This window comes from Nelumbo nucifera, chromosome 3, assembly GCF_055504915.1.
Source record: "Nelumbo nucifera cultivar China Antique chromosome 3, China Antique-T2T, whole genome shotgun sequence".
Classification (NCBI taxonomy): Eukaryota; Viridiplantae; Streptophyta; class Magnoliopsida; order Proteales; family Nelumbonaceae; genus Nelumbo; species Nelumbo nucifera.
This window is the reverse complement of record NC_142651.1, coordinates 108,158,719-108,178,430: the sequence shown is the minus strand read 5'-3', so window position 1 is coordinate 108,178,430 and position 19,712 is coordinate 108,158,719. Positions and strand designations below refer to the sequence as shown.

Genomic DNA, 19,712 nt, shown 5'->3' with positions numbered 1-19,712 from the left:
ATTTTTCTCCATATTGCAAAGCTCTGTTAATTCTGATTCTTGAGTCTTTATACTTCAATCTTTTTTACAGTTGGAGGAGGTGCATGGATTTTGTGATCCCAATCCGATTGAATATGTTGATATAGATGCAACAGAGCCTAATATTGTGTTTTATTGGGGCTTAAAGCCTGGTCGGAATATCTTTATAGATTTAGATTTTGTTGAACAGGACTTTGTTAAGAATATCAACAATGGTTGTCAAGGCCCTCGAGGAAGAATTGCATTATCTATTGTACAAGCTAAAAAGGTTTCGAATGTTGAGTTTGATCTTGAGAGTGGAAAGGATTTTAAAGCATATTGGCGGATTTTTAGGTATAATGAACAAAGAAAATCAATTTACTCTCAGCATTTACCTCAGTATTTTATTGGATATGTTGCGACTTATGGAGATGTTAGTGCTGTTGGGGGTTAAATTGCAGTGGTCGAGGGTTTTACCTACATGACACTACTTAGGTTTCAAATACTTGGGATCTTGAGTTCTTTTTTTTTTTTTTTTTGCATAGGGGTTGAGGTAATTTTGTTTAGAGAAGAGAGATAGCACAACAAAAGTAAACTGGTGGACAAGCATACTTATAAACCCATGTGAAATGGGGAGGGTGAATAGGGTGAGAAACCAAGGTAAATGCATACATTTATTGTAATTCTTTCAATATCTGATTATATATACATGATTCTTTTCTTGCTATACCATAAGTCTCAAATTATATCTTATCATGCATAGTTTGGAGAAGCAATTTCAATCGGCAAAACGAGGCCAAATTCCTTTTCATTAATATTAGAATATGATGGATAAGACTCTACTAATCTGAGAACAAGCGATGAATCTGTGCCTTTTTGCAAAACAAATTGAAAATTTAAACAATCAATTTGTTTACTCCAATGTGGTATCGAATCAAGCGTGTTAAATATTCAAAATCCAACACAATTTTTTAAGAATTTTGCTTGAACTTTTCATTTCTCTTATTTTCTATTGACAACTAAACACATTTAAGTGCAAGAGAGAAAAGAGGAAAATCTGGAAACGGAAAAGCTTTGACCAAAAATGCACCTGTACCCCGTATTGGTTAATATATTTATGTATGGTATTGGTTGATTGGTCAATGGTTTTTTAGATATCATGTCTTTTCGTCAAGGTTCAAAGTATCGATACGTATAGTGTTGATGGCTTCTCGATACGCCCCTCTAGGGGTTGTAACGGGTTAGACATTGGTTCAGAGGGTAGCTGGGTCTTAATCCAATCACTCTGAACCAGTTTCAAAAAAAAAAAAAAATCTAAAAAAAGTACCGATACAAGTTGATGTATCGGCCTGTGTTGATACTTTGACCCTTGCTTCTTGGTATTATAGTCTAACCCCAAAATATATAAACAACTGATGATTACGAATGTTATATTCTTATGGATGAGGGATGTAAATTTAGAGGGTGTTGGTTCCATTTACGTTTATGGGTGGCTGTTTATTTGTGCCTTTTCACTTGAAACGTTATTTATACTTTTTCACTTTAAACATTTTTTATTGTTTGGTTCATGTTTTTGTTGTTTGACTGGGTTTCACTTTAAACATTTTTTATTCTCCACCTCAGATTAATACCTATTAAAGTGTGACACATCAGCATTTGGTTTCAAGAAATGTTGGGGCGTTGGGGGAAACAAGAATTTGGCGTTTACCCAAATGCCCCATGCACAAAAATCAAAGCGTTTCGGTTTTTTACTATTTATTTGATAAATGGTGAAACCAAACAGTTGTTTCATTTTTCTTCATATGGTATAAATGCCAATGCCTATATGGCGATGCTGATGTGGTAGTGTTTTTTCAATAAATGCCAATGGAACCAAACGCATACTAGGTTATTAATGCAGTATTAGATCTACTTTGCTTAGTACTCGACCTACTTGGTTGCTAGAGAATGTTACGTCCATACTTAGATCAAACGATTTCAAGTTATACTGCACCTAGATTCGACCTTATTTTATTAGGTTATGATTTTCTTTTGTTTCGTTCAAAAACAATGCAATGTGGTAGGGTAGGACATTATGATTCCAAATCCACCTGAGTTCTTCAGCACAATCCAACTGTAGACTCCACTGCAACATGGTGTTTTAAAGAGTTGTTTTGGCAAACAAAAAATGAGAAAGTTCACATTTGAAACTCAAATGGACCAGTTCTGAAGCTTTGGCAAACAAAAAAAATGATTTGCTCCTCTTGTTTTTCATGGGGGTTCATTGATTACAAACTCTGCATCTTACCACAAAAAAGCCATAACAAGGAAATAAATTATAAGTTATTAAAAAATTGTTGAAATGAAACAAGATCAATTTGACTGAGAATACGTAAGACTTGTGGTTTCAATGGGAGCTTTAGTGGAGGAAAGCTTGAGTAGGAGAGATGAGAGAATTTGGGGGTGGTAAAGCGGTGGCAACCGCAAAGATAGATGTGCAATGTCATTGATGGAGGAAGCAGTGGCTGTGAATGGAGTTTGCAAGAAGATTTTGAGCCCTAATCACTTCCGAAAGGGCTATTTTTGAGAGTTTTGAATCAAGGTTCAAAGTATCGATACATATCGGCCTGTATCGGGTCAGGCCATCGTTTAGAGGGTAGTCAGAACTTAAACTAACCCCTCTGAACTGGTTTTGAAAAAAATAAACAAAACTTAAAAGAAAGCACCGATATGATATCGACCTGTGTCGATACTTTGAACCTTGTTTTGAATTCCCCCATTTCCTCTCCACATCGGAAAATTTACTTACCCAAGTCAGAGATGGATTTACCTAGGGGATGTGTCTTTTATATGGATCCTACAAAAAACTTGAAAAGAACATGAGAAAAATGGTTAGTGGGAACCGTAATACCATTCACCATCTTTCCCTCCTTAGAATTCGGGAAACGAACAGGGCCTTAAAGGGAGGAGATATAATTTCTTTTAAGATCCATTTAGTTTGCAGCCATAAAAAAAAAAAATCGTTCAAAATCAGAATTGGAATGGTCTATTCCCATAGTGTGTTTGGTTTTAGGCGGGAATGGGAATATATACATATCATCCAGAAAACCATAATTATGTGCATTAACTCCTCGAATTTTGAAAGTAGGAAATCATGAACCTAGTCACTGCTGGAGGTGCAATGATACTTTTGAATTTTAGTCAAAGGGCTTGACATGGTAGATGGATTGAATGATCAAAATTTCATGAAACAGAACCATCAATTCTGTCTGGATATCTTCTTTTTATCGATATTTTGTGCCTTCATATAATCAAAATTTGGGTTGACTATCTGGCTGCAGAAGTGTTAGGTTGGTTAATTTTTGTTTTTGTATTTCTTTTACTTTCATTCCATATGACTAGCAGTTGAATGTCCTTTGGTCTTGGTTAGGTTGGTTAGAATTTGATTTTTCTTCCTATTGAAATCATGCATTATTTATTTAATTGTAGGACCTTTTGAGGCCAAATTTTGCATGGAGTAGCCTGTTTGAACATTTCTGCTTCACAAAGAGATACAAGTGTTTTGTCTGGATCTTCCTGTCTGCTTCAAACCTAGATGCATTGGGCGATTGGGTTGGTTGGGTGAAGTCGAGCATTCGTTGTCTTCTTGTCAAGGCAAGCATCATCTTCCCTTCATGACCTCTTTTTCTCCATATTGTAAAGCTCTGTTAATTCTGATTCTTGAGTCTTTATACTTCAAACTTGTCTACAGTTGGAGGAGGTGCAAGGATTTTGTGATCCCAATCCGATTGAATATGTTAGCATAGATGCAACAGAGACTAATATTGTGTTTTATTGGGGCTTAAATCCTAGTAAGAATATCTTCATAGATATAGATTCTGTTGAATAGGACTTTGCTAAGAATATCAACAACAGTTGTGAAGGTCCTCGAGGAAGAATTGCATTATCTATTGTATGATGACGGCGGATTTGGCCCTGCAATGACATTGTGACACATGGCATCTCAGAATAGCTAGATAACATGTAGACACCACCTAAGTGAGGATTTGGAGTCCTATATCGCGGCTCATCTTTACCCCGACCTGGCGACTTGCGTTTACAACTGAATTGGCGACCTGCCTTCACCATCGACTTGGCGACTTGCCTTTACGCTGACCTAGCGACTTCAACCACAACTTAGGTTGGCTTGCAGCAGCTTGTCCTGAGTCAGCCTATAGCATCTCGCCACTGGCCAAAGTAACCTCGACACGAGGAGTGACCTCCCTTGAGGGCTTCTCGACCTGACTAGGGACCAGGTGGTGACCTGCAAGATGTGTTCACCGACATATTTGGATTGCATATCTTGATGCTTCCAGGCTTCTTGAAAGTTGGCCCACGTATCGACTGTTCCGGAGGATGATCAACATGCATGGCGGTTACCTCCTTGGATCTCAGACCGATTAGGCACGACCTCCCGGAAATCTCGGATGCGGTGCGTGAGACCCACACCAAAAAATGCCTATATAAAGTTAGCAACCCCAATGACACAAGAGGGAGGCGCATAAGCACATTCTAGCTCTCATACTTTCTGATTTTTTAGCTCGTGATTTACTAGGAGAGTACTAACTTTATCATCAGAGCGACCTTCCCGGGTTAGTCACCCTGGGTGATCTAATACTTATTCCTTGTAGTTTCACTAAATAGCCACCTAGCTTAGCAATCAACCTTGCTCGACACCTAATCTACCCCCCAACTCGACCTAGTCAACTTATTATCCAAGTCCTCATCCAACAAAAATCCTCCACTTCGGCTTCTGAGTTTTCGGCCACCTAGAAGTAGTCTGAACAACAAGGTGCTACCAAAAATACCTTCATCATTTTACAAGCCAAAAAGGTTTCGGATGCTGATTTTGATCCTAGGAGTGAAAAGGATTTTTGATCCTAGGAGATGGATTGAATGATCAAAATTTCATGAAACAGAACCATTAATTCTGTTTGGATATCTTCTTTTTATCGACCTGGCGACCTGCGTTTACCGCCGATCTGGTGACCTGAGTTTACTGCCGATTTGGCGACCTGCCTGAAGGAATGAGAGATCCATCATATGGATGGCCGAACCCTGCAGGAAGGTTGGGCGAAATTTCAAAAATTTCTCTCCCATGTTGGAATCACATTCCCTATTTTAGAAAACTGCATTTTCAAGGATCAATCTTGAACCTAAACCAGACCAGATCTGAAATAAAAAATGAGTGGAGGGTTATACCTGATACGAAGTGACAATAACCTCCAATGAAGGTGTTCACGCCCAAGAAAAGATTCAAAAACTACTTCCACCGAAGATGACACGGTGTGGGATGAAGTAGAATCAACAAGATGGCTCTTCAGCAAAAACCTGATTCTTCAACAAGAATCTGATGGAGGGATAGTGAGCATGACTTCTGATTACCTTTTTTGCCAAAAGGTAATATCAAGAACACTTCTTGATCGCTCCCACAGGTGGAGATCGAACTGGTATGGCGGCAAGAGCAAGAAAGAGCAGAAGACAGGAGTAGTCGAACTGCATTTTCTTCTCTCTTTGTCATCTATGAGCTGAGAATTGTGTATTGGAGGTTCTCCCTGCTCCTCTATTTATAGCCTTTAAAGAGAGCATATCTTAATCCCATTATGAGTTTCCTAATCCAAATCTTGTATTTGGATCTGAACTCTCTTTAAAAAGATAAGGATAATCCCTTATCTTATCTGTAGATAAAGATCAACCATCGTAGTCTAATTACGAGTTTCTTGATCCAAATATTTATTTGGATCTAGACTCTCTAAGTGGATAAGGACAATTCCTTATCCTATCTGCTGATCTAAATCCCAGAACTGCCCCCTTTTAATTAATCTCATTAAGCCAGTTCGAATTGGGCTTTAGGTCCATTAAGTCCATTTGCTCACTTACCCTCCAAACTACTGCCTAGTTGGATATCCTTGTATGGCATGATGCCCAAACATTGATCTACACATCAACCACATGGGTTCAGCCCAGCCTCTGTTACAAAGCATGACCGAATTCACTGTAGGAGACAGTGAACCCCTGAGTCCATCACCATAGACTCTTAATGGGCCCAACATTTACACAAAATGGTCCATGGGTTAAGCCACCTTATAAAAACCCAAGGACTATGGGCAGATGCAAGATTAGCCCATCAGGTATTACCCTCAATGGTCTTACACTTAACCTCTCAGCCCATAATGGTCAAACACTGCTCGACAAGAGATGACCTCTCCCTCGGCTGCAAGGTACAGTGCTGCACTCTCTACTTAGATGGATCTCGGGAATTAAAACCTTTTGCAAACATTTTAAAACCATAATATACATGTATATCTCTATATAAATGTATTTTGCAAAACAAATTTCAACGGTTGAAATCAACTGCCGACAATTTAGGTTTCCATCAGAGAGAGTGCATCCCCGGTCATTCACTTTGTCCGACAAAGGGACTGATCATGTCACTCTGATCACCCACTCAGATGAATTCTCGGACTATCCCAACATACCCAGGTTTTGACCCCCTCTAAGGATCTCACTGATTGGCATATCAAGGATAGCCTAATCCGACACCTAGTGTAGTATCATAATCGAGTCTAGGGGTCAGGTGTAACATTTCAGTTTTGCTCATCTATCTCAAAGGTTCAGGGCAATATTGGAATTCTGGTCCGGTTCAGGGTTTCAAGAAAACCCACACTACATGTACCTCAGGTCTCACCTTGGCAGCTGAGACAAGCCACCCCAACCAACTTGGCGGCACATCAGTGTCAGCCTTGGCAGGATAAATCTCCCCAAATCTATCCAATGGCTGTGAAAATTCTAAACTAACACGAGTCTCATAAGTATCCAGTCTAAGGGTATTACACAGAAACACACCATAATAACATGAATCAAATATGTACTTTATTCATTTACATTAAATGTCATAATGTACATCATTCTGATTGGAGCTAAGAGCATACACTGTCTAACACTGCCTTCACCGCCAACATGGCGACTTGCCTTTACACCGACCTAGCGAGCTCGACCACAACTTAGGTCTGCTTGCAGCACCTCGTGCAGGGTCAGCTTGTAGCACCTCGTTCCCGGCCTAAGTGACCTCAACGGGAGGAGTGACCTCCCTTAAGGGCTTCCCGACCTGACTGGGGACCAGGGGGTGCCCTACGAGATGTGCTCACCGAAAAATACGGCTTGCATATCCGACGCTCCCAGGTTTCTCGGAAGTTGGCCCACATAGAAAATGTTCAGCAGGATGGTCAATGTGCATGGCGGTTACCTCCGAGGATCTCAGACCGGTTAGGCACGACCTCCCAGAAATGTCGGATGCGGTGTTTGAGGCCCACACCAAACAATGCCTATATAAAGGCACCAACCCCGATGACACAAGAGGGAGGCGTGTAAGCACATTCTAGCTCTCATACTTTTTGATTTTTTAGCTCGCGACCTACTACGAGAGTACTAGCTTAATCATCGGAGTGACCTCGCCGGGTTAGCCACCCCGGGTCCTCTAACATTGATTCCTTGCAGGTTTCTCCGAAGAGCCACCCAACTCAGCAATCAACCTTGCTCAGTACCCAATCTTCCCCCAAGTAGGCCTAATCAGATCGTCATCTAAGTCTTCATTCAGTAAAAATCCTCCATTACGACCTCTAAGTCGTCGGCCACATAGAAGTAGCCCGAGCAACAAGGTTCTACCATAAAACCCATCTTCGTTGTACAAGCTAAAAAGGTTTCGGATGCTGATTTTGATCCTAGGAGTGGAAAGGATTTTAAAGCATATTGGAGGACTTGTGGGTATAATGAACAAAGAAAACCAATTTACTCCCTACATTTACCTTAGTATTTTATTGGATATGTTGCGACTTGTGGAGATGTTAGTGCTGCTGTGGTTAAATTCTGGTGCTCAAGGGTTTTATCTACATGACACTACTCAGATTTCAAATACCTAGGATCTTGATTTTTTTTTTTTTTTTTTGGTTTGCAAAGGGTTTGAGGTAATTTTGTTTCAAGAAGAGAGAGAGAGAGAGAGAGAGAGAGAGAGCACAACAAAAGCTGACAAAAAATTCACCAACGAGTTTCAATAAATACCCCGTATTGGTTAATACATTTATGGTATTGGTTGATTGGTCCTTACCTTTTTAGATATCATGCCTTACAATGTATAGGTAGATACGTATCGTGTTGATGGCTTCTCGATATGCCCCTTTAGGGGTAGTATAGGGTTAGACACTGGTTCAGAGACTAGCGAGGTCTTAAACCAACCACTTTGAACCAGTTTCAAAAAAGAAAATAAAACCTAAAAAAAGTATCGATACAAGTTGGCATATTGGCCTGCGTCGATACTTTAACCCTTGTTTCTCAGTATTATAGTCCAACCCCAAAATATATAAACAAATGATTATTAAGGTTGTTATATTCTTATGGGCGAGGGATATAAATTTAGAGGGTGCTGGTTCCGTTTACATTTGTGTCAGGGGTTGCCAGGGCTTTTGTCTATGCCTGGGGTTGCTTGGACTTTGTGAAGATGCCTGGTGGGCTGGGGCTTGTTGCTGAGATGCCCGGGGTGTTCAAGGCTTTGTAAAGATGCCTGGGGGGCCGGGGCTTATAGCTGAGATGCCCGGGGTGTTCAAGGCTTTGTAAAGATGCCTGGGGGGCCGGGGCTTATAGCTGAGATGTCCGGGGTGTCAAGCACTTTGTAAAGATGCTTATGATTGCTAGGACCTTCGCATGAAGCATGTGGCATCGTGGAACTGGCCACAAAATGAGAGTGCTCGGGGTTGCCAGGGCTTTGAAAGCATATACCATGAATCTACAGTTTATTCCGCATAACAAAAACTATTAAGCAAAAGAAATAGCAAAATAAAATCGTATGACTTGGGACTAGTCCTAATATGCTAAAAATATACAAATCAAAATGTTAGATTAAAGAAACCTGTGGCAAAGGACTCAAGAATTACTATGTTTCCCTACATTTAAATGATTTATTAGTGGTATACAAAGTTAATGCTATCAGATACAAAATAAGTCCGCTTCTGCTACTGTACAATAGAACCTAATGGGCTACCAAGTACAAGTGTGTAGAATGTTAACCTCAAGATACATCATCCTGCGTTAATAGTGTAGACATAATTAACTAATCATTTTCTTAGCCTCCATTTTCTGTTTTGATTCACTACCCTTAAATCTGAAAGCCTCGTACAAATCAATTAAAAGAAAATACCCTTTTGGTTCATACTCCAAATGCAAATTAACACACTACTTACCCAGGTTCATTATCTAGTTAAAATAACTAGTATCCCTGTATTCACATGAGATGAAATTCTCTTGCCTATTCAAGTGAATACCAGGATGGTAAAAAACATGGGCAACAATCATTGCTAGTAAGCAGTCTAGCCAAAAAGAAAAGGTCTTTCATCAGCCATCGGCCAGCAAGGCTTTTAGTAAATTGTTTTATTTTATTCACTTGGCTATCTTGTATACAGAGGACTCAACTCCCGTTTGGATCAGGTTTCAAACAACAAGGTACAGTGATGGCATGATATAGCCATCAGGAATGACAATTGTTCACAACAACAGTGATATTTACCTGAAGCTGCCACTCCTTAAATTCCGACGGGTCCACTTGGCCATCTGAGTATGCAACAACTTTGCCGATAACCTCATCAATCAATAGTTTTTTTTTTGTCTTCAATTTGCTCATTGGTGTCGTCCATCTATACAATTTTTTATTCTGGACTTTTATCATGAATTACATGGTTCTAAGTTGCTCTATTAATTTCGGCGATATGATGGCAGAACCCCCTGCTTCATCATTGGGTAGAGCATCATTGAGATTCTTAATGATGTGCCGAGCAAGAAAGGGTATCTTAATTGACAGGTCTCTTAACTTAGTTTGTTAATATCTACTAAAATGAATGATCCTACCACTAATGTTCCATTGAGATTTTTATTATCAGTGTAGTTATTTTGAGATTCTTAGAAGTTTAATTTGTTTAAAAAAAATCAGTGTAGTTATTATCAGTGTAATTAGTCCCAACTTCCAGCCGGCAACCTTGAGCAGGTCTCCTACAAGTTCAATCTGTTAAAAAAAAAATTCAGGAGGACGAAGAAGGATGCTTTGATCATTAAGGTGCCTATCAATAAGTGAAACTGCCCTTGACGAAAGGGGCAGCTTCTAATTAAGGGACTGAACATCCAATAGCTTCAACCAATATGCAAAGGGACAGATCATATTTCCTTTGCAATAAAAAAAACAGACCAATGATGACTCCCTACTGTAAGATGACTAATGGAACGTAAAACTATACACGAAAATTCAAAACAAAAAAGAAAATGTGATGACAGTGATGGGATCTTGCAGTTTCCCGTGAAGGTGAAAACTAATTTTTGTTTTATATGTCAATGGTTTTGGAATGTGCTGAACTGAGAATATATGGACAGTGCTTGAGTAATGTGATGACAGTAATTGCCACCTCAGTATTTAATCCGCCCATTTAATTGGCGGGTTATGTGATCGATCAACCCATCACTCAATCTGCCTATTTAAATGGGTTGGGTTGTGGATAGTCGTTAGGTTAACCATTACAAATATTAGTATTAAATCCTTATTTTTTTTTTATTTTTTTCATTTGAATTAAATAATTTATAATCAATGTATCAATTTTTTATTAATTATTGACTAAATTTAGTTTTGTCTTAATCAATACATTTCACCCAATATAAATCCAAATCAATTTGACCCAAGTTTGGACCAGTTCAATACGGTTTGACCCAATCCAATATATACCAATAAGGGTTGACCCAAACTTATTAGGGCTGGTCCTATTTACTTATTTTGACCTGCTCTAGACCAATCGGTTCAGCCCCAAACCTGTGCACAAACCTTATATGAACTGACCCAAGTCGATCCACTATTGACTGAACCAATCCAATCTGGTCCGACCGGATTGAACCTACCCAATCGGGGTCTGGCCCAACCAAATTGAACCAATACTGGTCCAATCGGGTTTTGTCCGACCGGACCGAACCGATTTAATTAGGGTCTAGTCCAATCAGACTGATTCGGATCTAAACAGTTAAACCACTCTTGAACATGATGTGATTACCTCGAAGACAATCCAATTAGATAGTTCAAGTTGATCTAACCAATTTGAACCTATGTGGTTCATCAAATCCAAAATGCGAATATAGTTAAATGGCTTTGCTGCTTATATAAAAACATGCATGTAATGTAATTTGAACCTTCACCACTTGTGTAAAAAGCAACTACTATTACCATTAAGCTATGACTAATTTGTTAAAAAGGAGTTAGTCTTTTGTTTCAAGTACATAAATATAAGATTAATGAGTTTGGGCGGATTGGATTGGATTAAAGCGGCTTTGGGTTGAACCCAACCCATTTAATTTTATATAACAGGGTCATTAATGGGTTGACGGGTTATATAGATTGGATTAAAATTCAACCCAAACCAAACCCAACCCAACCCGCCCAATTGCCACCACTAGCTACATGTTACACCTCGTGTATGACAGATAACCTTCTTTGGAAAGAGCATTTTTATTGGACTTGGCATAACTTTCTTTCCTGGTTTTAGTTTCTCCCTCTTCTCACTCACCAGCATTCAACCTGGAAACAAATGACTAGTGGCACACATTGAAAGAAGGGGTCCTCATTTAGTCGCGTACACTGCATTTTTCTATTTCTTGAACTCTTGTTTCACCATTGCCATCATCCTAAACATCACCTTCCTTTATCATCCAGTATTCAACCTACCAAAATTATCATTAAAAGCCTATATAAGGGATTGGGATGACAGAAAGGGGCCATTTTGACAGGGCTGTTGTGTGGATTCAGGAATGATTATTGAAATAGCTGCCTATTCCTTGAATTCTATGTCCAGGTTAAAACATTCTTTCATGGGATCAATATTTAGGAGGTTAGATCCATTGACGACATTTATATTTCGTAGAGGAAATGCATTTGAAACCCTACAAATTTGCTTGGTTTTTTCTATTGGGATGCTGAAATTAAAAAAAAAAAATATAGTTTGTTTATCTTCATTCTGTATTTGGAAATGAATCACCAACTAAAACAAAGCCCCAAATAATTGAAAACTAATCTCTTTTAACAACTTAATAAGTTAAATACCCGATGGATCAAACTTCACTTAGTATCTAATTAATTACTACACGTGAAATCTATAACGAGATCAAATGCAGAAAGTCAAAGTACAGAAGAAAACCTACCAACAATCAAAATCCCTAAATCAATCATCAAAGCTACCTTGCAAAATTATCAATGTAACCTCAAAGCTGTCTCTATCTTGTTTTTGCAGTCCTAACTATGGGACATGAACAACATTCCATTAAAAGCAAATTATCAACATTCCATTTAAAAGAATATCATATAAATACAAAATTATCAATGTAACCTCAAAGCTGTCTCTATCTTGTTTTTGCAGTCCTAACTATGGGACATGAACAACATTCCATTAAAAGCAAATTAGATAAATCCAAAAAAAAATCAGTGTTAACTTCAGCAATATAAAAACACAGTCAATTCAAGAAAGTCCCATAACTGAAAATCATTCAAAGTTGAGGTAAATGGAAGAGTAAGAAGAACACAATTCCTTACGTAAATAGTTGCCGAACTCGGATGGTTGCTGACATGATCAATAGGCTTCAACATTTCAAAATTTAGCAGAGGCGAAAAGAAATGGGGTCTGGTATCTCTGATAACTCTCTCTTCTCAGCTAAGCAATGCATATCTCTGACTCTCTCTTCTTGAGCTACCATCGGCCAAGGGTTTGTTGGAATGTCGTCACCCGACGAAGTTCCGAAGCAAGGGATGTGTGATAATCGAACAGACGAGAAAAGGCGGGAGGGAGGAAGAAAGCCAACCCGCCCCCCCCCCCCCAAAAAAAAAAGTATTAGGGGTTTGCCGACTAATGGTACGGAGAAGCAAAATCAAATTGAAAGATTTCAAAATCTAGAAAGAAAAATGTTTGAATTCCTACAAAACCAGAGAGACAAAGGTCTTTATGCAAGGCCTGTTAGGAAAGGACGGAGAGAGATGGGATAGAGACGGAGGAGATGAGAAGAGGGAGGGAACGTTTGATCTCCGTATTTCTGCTTCTTGTTCGGACGAGATGCAAACTGAAAATCTTCTGCCATTGAAGACTAAGCTGAAAGGCCTCTGTTCATAAATCTTCGAATTCTGGGCGGTGTGGGCTTACAATAAAAAAAAGAGAATAGGTCTAAAACAAGTGTCGATGATGCTACCAAACATGAGGTTATTAATCTGTTCGTTTACATAAACAATAGGTCTGCAAAGGGTAATAAAAGACAGAAAAAGAGCAAGAAAGAATAAATTTCCTTTGCAGGTCCGGAATTGAAGAAAAGGCTCATGAGTCGTGGCATCGATGGCACTATATGAGAGATCATAGCGAGACCTCTGCCGTTCTTTGGAGAAATCTGATTTATTCTGTAACCACCGATTGCAAGCCAAGATGATACTAGGTGATCCTGCTGCCCAATTCCCGAAATTTCTGTCATTGACGATGTTGTAATCGCGAGGCAATTCTCCTCAGCATCCGACCGACATCAACTTCTTGAGGGAAAAAAAAATTCCTTCACGCTGAATCACATCCCACCGAGTGATACGAGAGGAACTACAGATTTTACCGTATGTAATAAGGTGTTAAGGCTAGGGAGGTTGGTCAGTCTCTCAAGGTCCCAAGGGGAAGGCTATGGAGAGAGAAGAAGTGAGAGGATAATGGCCGCTGTGGATAGTGGGAGAAGAAATGAGAGAAGGAGAGTCTCAACCCTAGGTCAGAGTTATGATTGTATTGTGTAATTGTTCTTTCCTATTAGTAAAAAGGATGTTTTAAGAAAGATTTTTCCATTATTAAGGGATCATTATTGAAAAATCTTATCCCTTTTGGATTCTCTCCATATACGATCCTATTATACTGACATGGCATGGGTGACGTTACCGTTTAGTGAGCGTCACCGTTTTGGAAAGGACTTTGTACCACGACTTAGTAATTGATTTTCTAATGAGGAATTGGTCGAAAACTCTCAATGGTGCTTTCTTGTCAATACAACCCAGTTAGGAAGTACTTCCTTTTCTTTTCTTTTCTTTTTTATTTTGACTTTTGCATTTTTCCTCCCTCTTTTTTATTTTTTTGAATTTTCCCTCCCAAAATTTTTTATATTTTGAATTTTAGATTTTTTTCTTTTCATCTTTTTGATTTTGTATTTTCCCATTTATTTTATTTTATATATCCCCATTTTTGTATTTTGTTTTCTCTCTTTTTCTTTGTATTTTGGATTTTCCCTTTTTGTATTGATTTTGGGATTTTCCTTTTTCATTTGATTTTCTATTTTTTTTGTATTTTGTTTCTTTCTTCTCTTTTTTTTTGCATTTTGCATTTTGTATTTTCCCTTTTTTGTGTTTTAACTTTTCTTTTTTTTATGGATTTTGGATTTTCTCCTTTTTTTATATTTTGGATTTTTTCTTTTTTTTTCGCATTTTGGAATTTTCTTTTCCCCTTTTTGTTTTTTTTTTTAAATTTTCCATTTTTATAATTTGGATTTTTTCACTCCTTTATTTGAGATTGTCCATTTTTCTATATTTAGGTTTTTTTTCTTTTTTCTTTTTTCTTTTTTGTATTTTGTATTTTCTTCTTTTTGGATTTTCTCATTTTTTTTACAATTTTCTATAGTTTTCATTTTGTTTTTTTTTATTTTCCTTTTTTTTTTAAATTTTTGGATTTTATTTTCCCCCTTTTTTCACTCCTAATAGGACCCTCTAAGATTGATTATGCAAAGGTATCACACACAAGGTGGCTATCCTAGAATCTAGGCTAACACACAAATGATGCGAATGGATTTGGAGTGTGATATCTAAATCATGGTTAAAAGGCCACCAGTCTTCAAACCTCCACCCATAGGGGTTTCTCAGGATGGTGACTGGTTGAGAGCCTTTCCATCAGTCTTATTAGGTGCCTAGTCCCGATGGCCCAAGTGTACCGGACTCCCTCCTAATAGAATAGTGGGATTCTAGAATTCTAATGATGATATACAATATGCGGATGCTCATTTATAACAATAAGTAGAAGGCATAGCTTCAAAATCATAAAAAATGAATATAAATAATCATTCAAGATACATGCCTAAACATATTCCTGGCCTATACGTGATATAAAAAAACATCACTATCGATCATGAAATGGCTCCATTATTTTCTATTTCTACCTAAAAAACAAATAAATAAAAAAAAGCAAATATTCAATTATCCACTCAAAATCAACACTTAAACAAACAGTGAAATGAAAGAAATTAATCAATTGCTATCAAAAGCATATGTTCACACCAACTATTTTGGCTAGGATCTGATTAGTCCAATAGGTCCCCATATTGCGCTAGAGACTCAATGGAATTACATGTAACCACAAGAAAAGTGGCCTAGTAAGCTGAAACTAGTGTAGATTGAAGTTTCCATCAACATTTCTTGGGACAGAATTAAACTGGGCCCACCACTCAATCAAGATTGTTAGTTGCTCAAGGCTACAACTTCTGAGACATATTTCTGGGTTGCCTTTCGCCTGTCGATGTAGGAATTCAACTAGCTGGGGCACAGTCCACTAGGGGGAGATGATGGTCGAGAGAGTTGAACGACACTTGCGTGATGCATGAAAAGGCTACTAAGGCCTGCCCCCTAATTCCATTGATGGAAAGGATTGAAATAGTTAAGCCACTTGTTACAACTGGGGGAATACTAGCATATAGTGGCTAAGCCATTTGTTACAGCTGGAGGAACACTTGCTTATATGCTACTAATCTACTACTGATGTGTCACCAAGGGAGGCTTACCACTAACCATGTTTTCAGCACGCACATGGCCTATTACCACTTGTTACCAAAGGCTACTACCAGCATAGTTTGCTATCTTGAGGAACCCACAATGTTATAAGAGAAACTCCAAACCCGGATAGATGAGAGGAAAATAAAACTTGTGTAGCATTAACATAATCCCAAGCCTTTGGGACTACATACCAATTGTTGGTAATGGAGATAAATCTGAGACAGAGTAGGTCATCCTGCCATGTGCCGACAAGTGATATCAATGTACGCAAGGGGAATTAAGCGGGAGATTGAAGACTAACTGACTGTGACTTGGAGCTGAGAGGTGACCATCGATCCGATGACCCAAGCTTGAAGAGTAACCAAGGAAAGACTGTCCAAAGAATTTTCACAGTTGCCTTTTTGTTCTATTAGAATTCAACAACACGGCATCAAAATCACATACAAAAAATAAGAAGATATGCCCGAAGAATGTGTACAATATATGCCAACTTCTCAAGACCCATATGTAATACCAGAGGTTATTTTCAAATTCGATCAACATATGATTAGAAAAGCCACCTTAACGCCATATCTGTTCTGTAAAAGTGGCTCACTGTAGTCAAGGCAAGTGCAGTAATCACGATTACTCCAAGAATCCTCTCTGTGCTATTGAAAGTTTGTCTTGAAACCAACAGGTCACAGTAGCTAACTCTAAGCCCTCTCTAGCAGTGTTTAATTCATTCACCAGTGTAACCAACAAAAGATGGAATGAATTGATGCAAAATCTCTAAGGCTCAAGATATGAAAAACTTCATTTTAATGGTCAGTTGAAACCAAAAGCCGAGTGATCTCTCCACTTGAAATTCAGTAAAATGTGTAAAAGTATCAAGTTAACAGAAACATACTATGACCTGAAGCCCCCTTCCTTTTTACAAGTATGGTAATGCAGATGAAAGGAGGGAAAAAGCATGTATAAGGTACATATATATGCTCTCAACTCAACAACCATGGAGTCTTAAACAACTTACTACCATGTCTATTCCCTCCAGTAACAATGTACAGTCAAGAAAAGATAATGAAATCAAATAAAACTTGTTGAAGCTGATGCCAATTAGAGGCCCCATCATGCATTAAAAATAAGCATTTTATGATTCAATTAACAAGCTGGAAACAAAACTACCCTTTCATCATTTATGTCAGTGCATGGAGTTCAATTCAAAAAAAAAAAAAAAAAGGGAATGGTACCTCTAACCAGCACAAGATTACATCCTAAAGGCAAAATTCAAGGCTCATCAAACATAGTAACTCAGCTGGAGCATAGCGAAATTCAATGTACAGATAGCAACAGTGAATTGATCACTTTTTGTGAGAGATTCAGCCTACTGGATTACATGGATTTTTAACTTTGCTAATTCTCTCTTTTTCACAAGCTAAAAAAGTACTTCACGACTTTCTGCTTTAACAAATGTGAATTGAACACCCTCATAAAGAACTTCTGCCTACTGATTCATTATTTCAACGGAATAATGCTTCTCTAAACATAAAAGTTAAATGAACTCAGAAATGATGAAACATCAAGTATCATGCAATGAGGCAGACTTTGAAAGCTTGAACGGAAACCAGTACCAGTAGCCATCCATCAGGATGCCAAACATATGCAAACCATGGTAATGAAAAACCGAGCTTTTCCCAATGCTTATGTCCTAAGATAGATAGAGGCAGCAGAAAGTCTGCTAACAATATGCACAAGACCACAGTGATACTACCCTGAATCCACACCTTACCTGGAAAATCTTCAACTGAAAAACACTCTTTATAAAAGGCTAAAACCAGTCTTAAGATTGCAAGCCCTCTTTCCCCATCAAGTAAACAAACTGGCCTCATCATACAAATGCTTGGCTTCTAAAGCAACTTTAGTGTCCAACAGTACTGGTTTCTCAGGAAAATGATTTTAGAAAAACACTGGTCTAGACATGTATCAGAAACGGAAAAGAGATTAACACAAATGCCACAGAGATGAAACAAGTTTATGTAAATCACAGAGTTCTGAAATGAAACATCCCCAAAAAAAAAACAGTACCAAAACACTCGGCCTGAGATTCAAAACTTCAGAAATAGATTGTGTCCAAGAGATTTTGCCTTTTCTACTTTTTTTCCCTTTTTTTTTCTTTTTTCTCCCTTTTTTATTTCAATTTTTTTTATTATTTTTTTCATTTTCTTTTATGTATATTTGTGCTTAACTAAATCTTAAAATTCCCTTTTTTATTTTTTTTTTGTTTTTACTTTTTATATGTATTTTTATTTGATTTTTTTAATATTTGGTTTTTTATTTTTTTTACCCTTGATTTTTTATTTATTTGACTTTTTATCTTTTTTATATTTTATGTTATTATTTGATGTGGGCGCCACAAGGGGCATGCAAACAAACAAAGAAGAGGTGGCTGACATCTTAATTGACTGACTAGGCTGACATGTGGACAGTGATGCATGGGGGGGGGGGGGGAATTTGACACCTAGACTCAAGGCTCCAACAAGGTCGTCAGCCTTCAAACCTCCACCCATCGAACAAACGGGCTTCTCTGGTTGGTGGCTGGTTTGTGGGCTGTCGGTGCGGTCCAAATAGCCCAGCACCTACTGGCCCCCTCCGAATAGGAAATAGGATGCTAAAATCTAATGCAAATGGTGTGTGTAGAGTGTGCACAAACAAACAAGGAATTATAGAAAGAAAACAATAAACAACTATCTACTATTCATCAAGGAATAAACAATTATTATTCTAATAAAAGAAAATCAACATAAAAGCATGCGTATATACAAAAAAAGGCTATCAAGCCAAGTGGGCCCCACCTATGGTCCAAGAACTCCCGAGTCGCCGGTCTGTGAACATCGGAAAAACAGCGGACTCACAGGTATTGCAACAAGCACAGAAAAGAAAATAAAAGCAAGCAATTCATTGACTAACTAAGAACAATTAATAACCAAAGCCAAACAAAGCTTTCAGTAAACTATCACAAGAAAATCCCCCTAATTAAAAACCAACTCACACAACTAACATGAAACTTGCTGTAATTAAACATCTAAACTAAACAAGTTAGAAGTTATGGAAACTGGGTAAGATTTATACTAAATTGGGTCTTAATCATGCAAGACATAACAAAAAACAAATCAAAACCCCGAGCTCCCAGCTCTTCTCAATTAAACAGGGCTCAATCATAACAATGGCATTTGTTAAATACAACATAGAGTAGCAGTAACCGAGAAAAGAATTACAAGAACCGATAGGTTAGAAAAGAATTACAAACCCCGAGCCCCCAGCTCTTCTCTATCTGAGCCTAGGTATTTCTTGCAGAATATAAAATATAGCTAAAAGAGAGCAATATATCTATGCAAGCATAAGAGGAATTTAGAAAAAGAAAGAGAAAGAATACAGAGGATGGAGTCTGAATCAAGAATCTAGAGAAACTGATTTAACAGAACCTCAACGCCGGATCCATCGGCTCTTTTTTCAGATTTAACTACCACCTCAAAGTGAAAAACAGGGGAATCGTTAAGGGTTTACCTGAAGTCTTGGGATCGAATGATACTGGAGGGGATGCCATTTGGAGAAGAATGTTGTAGCAGGGGTACTGGGAAACTATACTTGTGCTGATGGCGATCCCAGCGAAAGTAGCCTTGCCGGTGCCAGACTAAGGAAACAACGACGGGGAGGAAGAAAAAGAAGAAGAAGAGGGATGAAGGAACAAGAAAGAGGAAAGAAGAAGAAAGAGAGAGGGAGAGAGAACGACCGGAGGTTTGGAGGATCGGAACCGCCGCCGCTCTGCTTCTCCATCCAAACGAAGGGGATGGGCTACAGTCCTTCCAATCTTTTTCCCTACGAA

The 19,712-nt window shown here is 38.2% G+C and overlaps 1 protein-coding gene and 1 long non-coding RNA gene across 3 annotated transcripts in view; one reads left to right on the top strand and one right to left on the bottom strand.

The window, feature by feature from the left end:
• The window catches only part of PAPS3 (poly(A) polymerase 3), a 14,905-nt gene extending 14,188 nt beyond the window's left edge, over window positions 1-717 (top strand). Inside the window, exon 10 of the mRNA XM_010272527.3 lies at window positions 71-717. Within this exon, the coding sequence (XP_010270829.1) occupies window positions 71-451 (381 nt within the window). The 3' untranslated portion in view covers window positions 452-717. The remainder of the gene's footprint in view (window positions 1-70) is intronic.
• Window positions 517-19,712, bottom strand: LOC148801830 (uncharacterized). Of its 2 annotated transcripts, none has more exons than XR_016083964.1 (2): window positions 12,620-19,712; window positions 517-8,794 (listed from the first exon to the last, which is right to left on the bottom strand). It is a non-coding gene; the product is annotated as an uncharacterized LOC148801830 (long non-coding RNA). The 2 variants fall into 2 exon arrangements; XR_016083963.1 differs by lacking the exon at window positions 517-8,794 and adding an exon at window positions 11,239-11,754.